The sequence below is a fragment of the Orbicella faveolata genome, unplaced genomic scaffold, assembly GCF_042242905.1.
Source record: "Orbicella faveolata isolate gen_17 unplaced genomic scaffold, um_ofav_v1 contig_25, whole genome shotgun sequence".
Classification (NCBI taxonomy): domain Eukaryota; kingdom Metazoa; phylum Cnidaria; class Anthozoa; order Scleractinia; family Merulinidae; genus Orbicella; species Orbicella faveolata.
In genome coordinates, this window is record NW_028301553.1 from 9,024,042 (window position 1) to 9,037,218 (window position 13,177).

General features: G+C 40.6%; 2 protein-coding genes across 2 annotated transcripts in view; both read left to right on the top strand.

The window, feature by feature from the left end:
• Nucleotides 1-5,165, top strand: part of LOC110050317 (fibronectin type-III domain-containing protein 3A-like) — a 28,650-nt gene extending 23,485 nt beyond the window's left edge. The window contains exons 24-26 of the mRNA XM_089293241.1: nucleotides 333-499; nucleotides 1,368-1,501; nucleotides 2,108-5,165. Coding sequence (XP_089149367.1) covers nucleotides 333-499; nucleotides 1,368-1,501; nucleotides 2,108-2,458 — 652 coding nt within the window. The 3' untranslated portion in view covers nucleotides 2,459-5,165. The remainder of the gene's footprint in view (nucleotides 1-332; nucleotides 500-1,367; nucleotides 1,502-2,107) is intronic.
• Nucleotides 5,166-8,877: 3,712 nt separating this feature from the next.
• On the top strand, nucleotides 8,878-11,336 carry LOC110050380 (BTB/POZ domain-containing protein 6-like). Its single transcript, XM_089293242.1, has one exon. The coding sequence runs from the start codon at nucleotides 8,998-9,000 to the stop codon at nucleotides 10,321-10,323; it is 1,326 nt and encodes a 441-aa protein (XP_089149368.1). The 5' UTR covers nucleotides 8,878-8,997; the 3' UTR covers nucleotides 10,324-11,336.
• The last annotated feature ends 1,841 nt before the right edge of the window (nucleotides 11,337-13,177 follow it).

The window sequence follows — 13,177 nt, forward strand, 5'->3', positions numbered from 1 at the left end:
CTACCGTATTCAAGGATGGTTTGTGCAGCCTAGTACTGCTGTTACTGTTGTTTTGTTGCTGATAAGAAATCGTAGTTAAGTAAATGGTTTTAACCTAGGAGTTTAAGTTGTTCGTCTTGTGTGATCTTGTGTGATCTTCCGGGTGATGGTAGTTCTGAAAAGAACTGTTGTTGAACGGAACGGAACGGAACTGATAGAATAATGTTTGTCACTCGATGGTGTTTTACGATGGGGTTACTCCATTCGAGCTTAAAGTCGAGAAGAGAAAGGGAGGAACAGATTTTTCGTCTTTCGCGCTAACGAGCTTTTGTTGTATTGCTTTCCCCCTGCAGCTTTGTTACTGTGTTTAACGGCCCCACCACTTCGCACAAGGTTGGCAAACTTCAGGAGAGGACTGAGTACCAGTTCCGTATCCAGGCGAGCAATGACGCAGGGCCTGGGCCCTTCTCTGATGTGGTGTCTTTTGTAACCACAGCACAACCACCTAACACAATCAAAGGTTAGTTATTATTTCGTCGGTGAAGCAATTATTCATTTGAAACGACATGAAAAAAGAAAAAGAAAATGAAACCATGGAAAAAGCTCCTGTCAGTCTACCAAAGCTTGGATTCCCGATTGTTTGACTGTTTATTACCTTTCACCGCATGTGGAGCATAAGTCCATGGAAACTGTCCGCCATCTCCTTCTGTTTTGGGCCAAGTTTTCGATCTCTTTCCAAGTGTAGCCTGCCTTTGACGCCTCATTGTCCACGGTTCTCCTTCAGCTGTTTCTAGGACGACCTTGATTTCTCTTTCCCTGGGGGTTCCACCTAAGCGGTAATATTGGCAATATTGCTGATCGGTTTTCTTAGGGTGTGCCCAATCCAATCGATAGTTTGAGCTGCGGATAAAACTCGTATGTATGACCATTTAAACAAAAGCCATCGAGCAGTACTTTCTTGTGGTATTGTTTCTTATGCTGTACAAGGTGGTTCTAACTTTTGAGTGTGTAGAGAAACCCTAGTGTGTGACCATTCAAATGAAAGCTATTGAGCATTACGTTCATGTGGTACAAGGTGGTTTCATCTTTTAGCTTTGTGGATGAAACCCTAGTGTGTGACTATTCAAACGAAAGCTATTGAGCAGTACTTTCATGTACTGTCTGTACGAGGTGTTTCTAACTTTCAAGTCTGTGGATGAAACTGTTCTGTGTGGCACTTTCGTAATGTTGTGCAAGGCTGTTATAACGTAGGTTTCCAAATCGTACAGTTACAAACTACGTATATCGCATGAGATATTCAACAGGTACCTATGATTTTCAACGACCTTCTACTTCGTGCCAACTAGACATCTTTGAGTAATCAGTTGTTTTATATGACAATCTTTCAGGTCTGACAGCAGAAAACACGACGCCTTCTTCACTGTCTGTCAGCTGGGACCCGGTACAAACCGTAAAGAGGGGAGAACAAATTGAGTATTTATTGCAAAGTCAGTGTGTTGGAAAGGACCAAGATTTTGTACAGGTTAGTTTGAACGTAAATGATCTTAAACTTTTCTTGCTGGGATTAAATGTTCGCGCGTTTGATTGTTGCGCTATGTAAGGTAAATCCCCGCGAAGACGTTCTCAAACTGCTAGGTAGCTTCATCTGTCCCAGTTGAAGGATATGAAATGTTACGAAGGGATCTAGATAAGTCTAGAAAATCTTGTTGTGTTGAGAAGGAGGAGGTTTCGAATGGGCAACCCCATACGATATCGTTTCATTCCCATTTATGTGGCCTGGGCTTGATTCCGGCCTCGATTCCGGCCTCGCGCCATACACGAGTCGAGTTTGTTGTTGGTTCACGCCGTGTTCCGAGGGATTTTCTCTGGATAGTCAAGTTTTCCTCCTGAAAAGAAAGAAGAAAAATAATTTCCAAATTTTAATTCAACCCTGCATGAAAACCAGCTATGGCTGATGTGGCTTCATCTCTTAATGTTGTAATTGTAAGGATGGTGGGAAAGATTCTCCTTTGGACTTCAGGTTTCTAAGGAATTGTGATCAAAGGACTTCATCATAACGGACTTCATCGTGGAATAAAACAGGAGAATTTCGATTTTGATCGTACAATCTCTCTTACTTCATTTTCAGGTTTATCAGGGACCTAACACAAAGTTCGAATACGACTCGCTCCCAGCGTCCACTGAGGTTCGCTTCCGCGTCTGCGCAGTACGATTAATGAACGTTCCAAGCGGGTCCCCAGGCCCCATCAAGGGCGTCTTTTCGCCGGTGACGTCAGCAAGGACTACGACGCCGAAGAAGAAGAAGAAGAAGATTTCCGAGAGTAGTGCGGACGGTGACGACCAAGCAATGGACGTCAAGGAGACAAGAAGGGTATCACTGACTGATAAACAGTGGGCCATGATTTTCTTTTCAGGGTTCTCCTTGCTTGTGGTTGCTGTAATTCTCCTGCTACCTTGTTTGTTCGGGGTTTCGGATTAGTTGACCCTTTCACTCCCAAGAGTGCCATTGTTCAAAATTTAAAAAAAAAGGAAAAAAATTCAAATTTCATCTTGTGAAATATTGAACGGTAGCTGACGAAAGTTCTGCTCGAGAGCTTTCATTTGAATGGTCGTACACCAGAATTTAAAAGTTAGAAAGACCTTTTCGCAGGCTACCTTTCGTTTTGCTCCTAAGAGAGTACCAAACTTCAAGAAAAAAGAAGAGCAGAGTCCCAAGTTTAGTGTTGAACAAGAGCACACGAAAGTTCGGCTTAAGAGCTTTCATTTGAATGGTTGCACACTAGGATTTCAACCGCAGACTTAAAAGCTCAACCACCTTGTTCAGCAATAATAAGTATTGCTACATGCAGTACTACTACGAAAGTTCGGCTTAAGAGCTTTCATTTGAATGGTTGCACACTAGGATTTCAACCGCAGACTTAAAAGCTCAACCACCTTGTTCAGCAATAATAAGTATTGCTACATGCAGTACTACTGGATGGCTGAGTGGTGACACGATAAGGTTTCAGTCAGACTCAAACGTTAGAACTACTTTGTACAACACTTTGAACAGTACCAGCTGAGAGTACTGCTCACACATCAGGGTTTCAGTCACATATGTAAAAATTGGAACCAAGTTAATACATTTTGGCTCTCGGAGAGAAATGTATATGGAGAAAAACTCTGTGATACTTTAGGGTTAGGGTTAGTGTTAGCTTTTGTTCGAGTTTCAATCTTAGATTTTGACTCCCTTGACACAACATATTAAGTTATAAATATTTTTCTTGGGCAAACTAGTTGGTTCCTACCGGGATAGTCACACACTGGGGTTTCATCCACAGACTTTGTACCTTGTACGACCCGATAAAATTTCCAAATTAAGGTTTTATCTACATATGTAGACTTTATAACCGCATCAGTTTTGGCATCAAGGTTTGGCTCTCGGGTAGAAATGGTCGATTCGGTGATAATTAACCTTTTAACTCGCGCTTAAAGCTTAAAACTTGACTCACCTGACTTGACATATTAAGTTATAGATATTTTTGGTGCTTAAACTTTGGAGGTGGGGGAGGAGTAAAGAGATAGCCTTTAGATGTGTTTTAAGAGGTGTAATTTATTATCTAATTGTTATAAGAAAAAACCCCGACGAATTGTTAACGATTTAACTATTAATTAATTATCAACGTTCCTGTTAACTCCTGACGTTGGTTACATTCGTGGATTAAGAAAGAGTAAAGAACATGTACAATGAATCAAGTGCTAGTCACGTTTCGGTGGTCACGCAACACGTCTTTTAGCTTGCGTGACAACCCTGGGAAGTGAAGTATCGAAATAAGTTAACCGAGCTCCAAAGCTAAGAGCTGTTGTTAATCTCGTGAGTATAATCGGATGTTGAATAGCCTGGTAGCCTTAAATAGTTATATTCTTGAACCAAACGCTCTAATAATCAACAATTTTGTCTTTAAACATTAGTAGCATGTATGCGTTTGATATAGACAGACAAGTGCTAAAACCTCTAAATGGTGATGTTACTTTCCGTTGCTAAGCAACTTTGTAACCAAGAAACAAAAAATTTCCGGCCTAAGACGCCGACCTTTTGTTTTGGAACACAGCATGCAAGACAAGTTAGGTGTTTGATGTAAAGTATGATCTTTTCTGAACCAACTGTACTCCCAGTTACTCCAAGAAATATCTTCGTCTCGTTGCGTTGGATTTCGAAATGCAGGCAGTTAACCGTTGGAAGTAGATCTTGGGAAATTCAAGGACAATTTGCCCTTATTTACAAGTCAACCTGAACGTTTCACGATTATTCCCAAGTGTGTTGGTCTGGTATTCTGTAATGAAAGGACAAGGGTGGGAATTTAAGAACAAGTGCGTCCACGTGACGGCTGGGTTTGCAGCACGCGGGGATCGTGCATTTTCAGATTTGTTCTTGCTGTTCTTGTTAGTGTTGTTGTTTCTTAATCTATCGCTTATCTCAACAAGGTCGTTTTAATATCTGCCTCCAAACTTGAGGCTCAGTGGCAGTTGCGTTAGTAAGGAGTTATTGCTAAAATAGCGTCGTTAGTCGTAATGCGTGCCTATAGTGCAGTTCTGTAAAAGTACTGCAGAGAAACCATAGACACCGTTTGCATAACAGACGCTTTAATTTGAATGACGACACTTAATACATCCCTAGGCTTTTCATATGAAAAGGCTAGGGATGTATAAGTATTGTTATTCAAATTAAAGCGCCTTTTATGCAAAGGTCTATTGATTAAAACACGCATGACCGACCGAGGCACAAGTTTCCAAAAATTCTTTTTCTTTTTCAGTCTATTAACAGTCCTACTTTACTGAAGATAGTTTAGCGTTGACAGACGAATGAACTGATTGATTGTTTCAAATTTCAAAATAGAGAACGTTAGTAAGCTTATCGCTATGCAAAGTGTGTTTAATCTGTGCTCAGTGACATAATTTAGTTTAAAAAGTAATTTGAAAGATGTCGGAATAGGGTGTCGATGAAGGGTTTAAATCGTGAGGTGTTAGAGTGTATTGAAAATGCATTTCGAAGAAGAGATATATTTATTTTTAAAGATTAATACACTAAAATAATGACTAGTTTAATTGTACAGAGATTCTCCAACTATTTAACGTGATACCCTGCACTTTGATCTGTGTTAGTAGTACTACACAATAAACAAAACTAGTACAGTTGAGTTAATGAATTAACTCGTGTTGTTCAGTTTACTTGTTGTATTCGCAACAATCGACATTTTCTCATGCTTTAACGTTTTCACCTACGTAGCCAGCAGTCATTCAATTTATTGGAACAAAAGAAAGTGTTTACATAATAGTTGAAGGTAGTCCATTTCCGAGTTTCTTTGTGCCTCTGTTTCAAAACGAGTCTTCGTGCAAACCCCTTCTTTTGATTTGCATGAAAATGAACCTGTATGCGGAACTCATTTTCATATGAATGGTTTCGCCCGTAGACTCGTTTTGACACTGAGGCAAAAGGCAGCTAGGAAATGGCCTATTGATTTGGGACACCAACATGACCACTGTTTCATCGTTTGGGGACACCAATATGGCTGCTGTGACGTCACGTGAAAACATCATAGCCCGAGAAATGACTTCATTATATGGTCAGCACTCAAGAAAGATCAACCTTGATCCCAGGCTCTCTCTCCTTTACCTCACTTGGCGCTGAGGAGAGAGCCTGGGATCGAGGTTGAAGAAGGTTATAGTGGATTTGGATATTTTCTAGCATCATTGCTATGGTCCCTTGGAGTGCAGGCCGTGGAAAAATGTGTTGGATTTCTCTTTTACATCATCGTTGACATTTTACTGGCGAATAAGAAGGATAATTTGTTTAAAAAGAAGTGAAAAGCGTTCTTTGGTTAAAAAGGTTAAAACATAAGCTTTCGGCCATCAGTCTATAGCCTTGAACGATAATGGTCCTCATTTCGATGGGCTATACTTTAAACACGCCTTCCGAAATGACACTATTCCCCACAGAGAAACACTTGGAACAATCGCAACATTATGGAGTTGGCGCGGAACCAGTCTTTTATAAAGGTCGGCACACACGAGGGGACTAGTCACTGCAACTGGTCCCCTGAAGAGTTTACACGAAGGGACTGGTGGCAGGGACTTGTCCCACGAACAGTTCACACGAAGCGTTTTGAGGAACAAGTCGCAGGGACTTGTCCCAAAAATTCAAACTGGTTTGAATTCGTGGGACTAGTCGCAGGGACCAAAGTTGGTCCCTGCGACTAGGAGCAAAAATGGCCAGTTCACACGATGGGACTTGTCCCCGCGACTTGTTGCAGGGACTAGCCCCCTCGTGTGTGCCGACCTTAAGTGTTAGTTTGAAAAAAATATTACGCGTGTCAAGAACCTTGATAATTACGGTTATTTCTTATCCTTTAATCAATTTTCCAAACAATTTCAACTTAAAACCCCTTTCGCCCTTTATTTGGGATTAATCAAGTCTATCCCCACCCCCTGGAAATCAGGAATAAAGAAAATTTTTCGTTTGCAAACTTCAAACAGCAAAAACAAAAATAAGGCAAACGCAATTTCCACCAAAACCGTATGCTCTGTACTGTTGAAAATATATTTTACCCACTACCACGGAAAACAACATCTTAACCAGGAAAACAGTTAGATCACAGAGTTAACGAACTGCCGTTCAAAATAAAACATGACATAAGTGTAATGTTTCAGTACAACATTCTTCCAACAATGTGTCAGTCGTTTGAGTCTTTAAAGCCAAAACACGTGATATGATGTGTGCCCTTAATGCTTGATTGACAATTGAAAACCTGCGATCAGACCTCCTTTTTTATGGTTCTTTTTTTTTTTTTGCCTTTGAAAAAAGAACGCCTGATCGCTGGTTAGACAGTTGCTTTCTTGTCGATTCGACCCGTGGGGACCCGGGTGACATAAGTTATGGTGTAGTTTTATGTGGTACTTCCGTGTGGTTTAGTTTGTAGACAGGGCAGCTAGCTCGTGTCTCGAAGGGATGGTCGTGCGGTACGTGCTCTACCGTCAAATGGTTTTTCTAAACACGGTACCAGTGAAGTGTAATGCTCTAGAGCCAATAAACCAGCCAAAACTCGAGAAAGCAACTCTGTTTTAATTCAAGCAACTGACACCGTGTTTCATCCAACTGAACTACAGTAAACACCCGCGTATAAGAACCTAGTGATTTAAGAACCTACAGGCTGAAATTGGGCATTTTAATACCCAAATATATAAGAACCTATTTAGGCTGGCAAAGAACAATAGGTTCTTATACAAAAAAACACTCTTATTTTGTAGCCAAAATACTGGATTTTAATTGATAGAAATTGTGAAATTTCTGAGAAACACCATGAAAATTATTTGTTTAATTGAAAATCTTTTAAATACAGAATATAGAATACTGTATAAAATTATACTGGTGTAGCCTTGGGACTTGAATCTGTAGAGTGCCCTGACTTTTGCTCATGTGAAATACACATTACTGCTTGTCTTTTTCATTCCAACTGTAACAGTGATACCCAAAGAAAATGTTTGTTCTTTCTGTGCTTCAATCATTTGCGGTTTAAAATACAAATGTTCAACCATTATGACATACTAGTACTACAGTAGCTCTCTGAATGGTATCACTATGACAACTCCTACAAATAAGAGCCTACTAAGAACCTAATCAGCCTGAGTTCGGAAAAACTACCCCAAAATATAAGAACCATTCAGCCTGAACCCAAAAATTCTAGGTTCTTATACGCGGGTGTTTACTGTACTGGAAAACTACTGGAGGAGCGGTTACACAGCTCACAACACACTACATGAAGAACAGTTATCCTTGAATCTAAACATCCCTCCTGGAAGAAAACATCAAGTTTTGGTTTGCACAAAACAACATCAATGGCCTATGAATACAGGAGATTGCGCGCTGTTTACATCTTTCTTACCTGGGGTAATTAATTGAATTTAGTCGAAGAACGAGTCTTCGTACAAAACCTATCTTAGGAAAATGAGTTTGATCTCACATTTTTCTTAGTTTGCGAAAAATCTGTCTTACAGATTTTTGTTTGCTTTGCATGAATGTTAAATCAGAGCCAATTTCTTATTCCCGAAATTTTGAGGTGGGGTCATCCGGGTAGATTTTAGGAAAACACGTGATTTAACCTACTAATGCCCAGTCTCTCCTTGGGTACTCGGTCGTTCATTTTGGCCATTTGTTGACGTTTCATTGTTCAAGTTTCACACAGCATGGTAAAAGACTTAAGCAAACAGCAAATAGACAAAGGAAAAACATCTTAGAACATTTTTGAAAAGAGTTAGAAGTTGGGCTGTTATAATCCGTCAAAATTGTAGTAAGATAAGCCACCATGAAAGCTTTTGTTGTGCATTGGCTTGCGCGTTCACGTTACAAAACAAAGAACAAAGCCGTTACGGATATACGGACGAACTGTCTCAGTCTGAGACGTCACGCAGTTGTGTGACATTTCAAGAACGGCAAACAACAATTTGATCATCAAATTGTAAATCCTTTGCAAACTCTATGTTATTCTTTAAAAGTGGCCAAATACTTATATTAAAAAAGAGAGAGAAAAGTGAGAAACTTGAAAGAAGATCAATTTTCATTCAATTATTCCCGGATTATTATGAAGCCGACAAACAATTGAAAAGCGTAAGTCTTTTCAAGATTTAGCTGCCGTTGTGCATTGACCTGAAGTCACACTATAAACAGGTTTGAAAACAATGAACAAAGATGTTATGGCTGTACGGAAGAAATAGGCAAAATTTTGGAGCTAAAAGGTTATACCTTATTTTCAAAGGCCTTGCAGGGCTTCCGCCCTGACTCAGACTCAGACGTCACGCATTTGTGTGACATCCCAAGAGCCCGCAGTCAGAAGCAACTTGGTATTAATTCAGCAGTACCGATCACATGTAAACATTTCTCTTGTTTCAGTTTCGAACTTACGAGGCGCAAAACAACTGTTAAAACTCAGCTTCCTCGAAACATTGTTGTATCGAATAATACTGCCAACAAGCCAGAGAGTAACAATGACACTTGTTGAAGAGAACTGGCAGACGAAGTGTTCAGCTATCGCACAGAGAACTACGTTTATTTTCAACACGGAGCTACTGAGCGATGTGAAATTTGTTGTTCCAGCATCGACTGGCCAAAGTAAAAGCAAGAAGGTGATCCCAGCTCACAAGTTTGTGCTTGCAATCAGCAGTCCTGTGCTCTATGCCATGTTCTATGGTCAAATGGCAGAGCCCAAAAACTCTATTGAACTGCCTGACTGTGACTACGAGAGTCTGTTGGAGATGTTTCGCTATTTGTACAGCGACAAAGTGAATTTGAGCGGAAGTAATGTGATGCAAGTGCTTTACTTAGCAAACAAATACACGGTGCCTTCACTGGCTGAGAAATGTGCCGAATATCTTGGACGCAATTTGAAGGCATCAAATGTGTTTTGTATTCTGCCGCAGGCTCAGAAATTTGAGGATAAAGATTTGGAAGATCGATGCTGGAAAGTGATTGAGGAGCAGACGGAAGAAGCTTTGAAGTCAGATGAATTTGTAACAGTTGAGCAATCACTAATCGAGACAGTTGTGGAAAGGGAGGGATTGAACGTGAAGGAAGTGGAACTATTTAAAGCTGTTGATCGCTGGGCCACAGAACAAAGTAAAAGGCAAGGGATAACTCCTGACGGCGGGTCGAAAAGACGAATACTTGGAGAGGGGATCGTGAAAGACATCAGATTTCCATTGATGTCACAGCAAGAGTTTGCCTCAGTTGTCATCGATTCTCGTATTCTTACTTTGGATGAGGTTGGTGACATCATCAAACACTTCAGTGATGTGTCAACAACTTCCTTTCCATTCATTCAAGCCCCAAGAATTTCCAAGGATACTTCAATTATCCATCGATGTCAAAGATTTCAAGCCTTTAATACTGGCTGGGGATACGGCAAGTTGCCCGTCTGTATTAATTTTTCAGTTAACAAGCCAGTCATGCTACATGGAGTTCAGCATTTTGGTTTCGAAGGTTTTGAGTACGCGATTTCCATAGAAGTTAAAGATACCACAGATGGCTCTTCTCTGGTAAAACAATCAGGATCATACGTTTCAGAAAAAGACAAGACTTGTTTTTATTATGGCTTTTCTGTACTGTTCGATCGACCAGTTTGTTTGGTGGAAAACAAGGAGTACAGGATAGAGTCGCTTATTAAGGGTCTTAAGTCCTGGTATGGAAAGGGAGGACGAACATCTGTTGAGTGTCAAGGAGTGGTATTCACTTTCCGTACTTCATCGGGTGGCAGTTTTGGAACCACTGAAACACAGGGCCAGTTTCCTGTGCTGTTTTGGTCAGCAAAACGTTGAGATACTGTTAGGTACATTTATTTCCGATTGCAAGGTGTTTTGTTTATGATTCTTGAACGAGTTCAACGTAATTTTGAGTTCATATTTTTTTAGATTACCAAGGGTACATGAATTGTTGTTACATGCATGCAACACTGAAAGATTACCGCATACTGCTATCAAAGACTAGAGTGGGACTGGAACTAGAATAAAGAAGTGTGAAGGCTGCGCAGCAACGCCAAACGTTAATTTATGATGAAAGCTTTACTTTTCGTGAGTTGACTAAAGCTCACAGTGCTTTACCACGATTCAAGAAGAAAGCATGCGTACAAGAAAGCCTAAATTCATGGTTTCTCTTTCTTTTCGCTGAAACTGACCGTGAACTTTGATCGAGCAACGGAAAATGCGGCTAGTCTCAATTGCTTTCGATATTATCTTGTATGCTTATTCGCGACGTGTTTTCGAAACTGTAGTTTTTATTATAATCACCCAGCGTAATAAATCAATAATTGTAATTTTAAATGAGGTTAGGTGTGGTAAATAGCGAATAAAGGAAGTAAAAAATTCTACAATGCTGAAATAGGCTAATTTGTTATCGTTTTTTGAAGTTAAGTGCACTAAAGAACGAATAAGCAAACTTAAAATGCTTTTCCAGTTGAGTTATATATATTCTTGCAGGGAGGGATGTTAAAGTTGTATGAAAGTCACTATCGCAGCTAAAGGCATCAATTCAGTTTAGAATTCATTTTTTAGTTCTACTTGCTTAAACGGACAGGACAAAGTAAACCTAAAAAGAACAAAAGGAACACCAGACCCCGAAGTATATTCAAATTTAGGTACGGTCTAAAACCAGAGCTCCATTATTTTGGGCGTGGTTTTACCGACGTTAACCTAACTAGGGCGTACGCGTTTTCCAGCAAATTAACGGGAAATAGGGCCAGTCTAATGAACTCTACCGTAGCATTTCATTCTGGCGTATAAGCCACCGAAATGTTAAAGAAGGTGATGTGAAAATAAAGTAAAAGCTAAATGCATGTGTAGAAAACAATTTGAAAACTATAAACAAAGGTCGTCGAAAAAAAACCAGAGAAATATTGAAGAAGATCAATTTTCATTCAATTATTCCGGGATTTTTATGGCGCCAACATACAAATGAAAGTTCGTACAGTGTGATCGTCCGGGTGAGCGTAGTTCTGAAAAGAACTGTTGTTGGTGACTGACGTTTCGACAACCTGAGCGGAAGTCATCTTCAGAGTCAAGTGAATAGTGTTTGTCAGTCGATGATGTTATAAGTCTGGTCCGTTGAACGTGATTGGTCAGTATAGCCATGATGGTATTGGCTGAAAGACTCGAAAAGTTTGTCATCAGTCATTGGTGGGTTTCGATCCGTCTATTGTTAGTCAAATAGGTCGGTTTTTGGTCCGTGTATTGTTAAGTCGGTCTGTTAGAAGTCCGTTTGTCGGTTTCGTTTCCGTCATGGATAAGTCGTTTGTAAGGCGCCGGTAGTTGTTGACATCTGTTAAGAGGCGTTTGTTCTAGGTTAGTGTACCAGCTTTCCAGAGTCAGTCGTTGAAAATAGTTTGTACTGTAGGTTAAGCACTGAGGAGAGTCCCAGTCAATGTTGTGGTTTGTCAGTTGATGATGTACAGCAATGTGATTGTTCGTATCACCATTTCTCGTGGCTCGCTTGTGTTCAGTCAGTTTCGTGTTAAGGTTTCTGCCAGTCTCACCAATGTAGGAAGCCTGGCAGTCGGAGCATTTGATCTTGTAAACTGCTCCCTGTCTGTTGTTAGGTTCGTCTCTGTCTTTCACGTTGGTCAGTAAGTGTCGTAACGTAGTTGTAGGTTTTTGGGCTACACGAATGTTGTAGGGCTGTAGGATCCGTGAGATGGTCTCAGAAGTGCCCTTAATGTAAGGTATAGTCACTGTAGTAACAGGTGTAGGGTTCCTGTTCGTAGCGTCAGCTTCAGTAGGTCGGTAAATGTTTCGTCTAATAAAGTCAGCGTTGTAGTTGTTTTTGTGAAAAACACGTTCAAGGTATCTGTTTTCGTCACGTAAGCTGTCCGGTGTGTCACAAACTAGTTGCGCTCGTCTCGTCAAAGTCTTTATAGTCGTGGCTTTGTGTGAAGTCGGGTTGTAGGATGATTCGTCAAGTAATCTGTCGGTATGCGTCGGTTTTCTGGACACTGTCGTTCGTAGTTCGTTGTTGTCGCGGCTTACCAAACAGTCTAGAAAAGGAAGTTTTCCGTTTTCTTCGATCTCTTTAGTAAACTGGATGTCGGCGTTCTGTTCGTTTAGGTGGTCGTGAAAGTCGTCAATTTCGTCTTTGTGAACGGCGGTAAAGGTGTCGTCAACGTAGCGTAAACAAAGCGGTATCGTTTGTCGGCAAGTTGCAAGAGCGCGTTCCTCCACGTGTTGCATCACAATTTCTGCGACAACAACAGAAACAGGCGACCCCATGGCTGTTCCATGCAACTGTTTGTAATGTTTACCGTTGTATTGAAAGTAAGTCGATGTAAGGCAAAGCTTCAGTAAGTCCATGACGTCTTCTGTCGGTAACGGTAGTTTAACAGTAGATTGTTGTATAGCGGTCTCGGTACACTGTAATGCCAGCTTACGTGACGAAAACAGATACCTTGAACGTGTTTTTCACAAAAACAACTACAACGCTGACTTTATTAGACGAAACATTTACCAACCTACTGAAGCTGACGCTACGAACAGGAACCCTACGCCTGTTACTACTGTGACTATACCTTACATTAAGGGCACTTCTGAGACCATCTCGCGGATCCTACAGCCCTACAACATTCGTGTAGCCCAAAAACCTACAACTACGTTACGACACTTACTGACCAACGTGAAAGACAGAGAC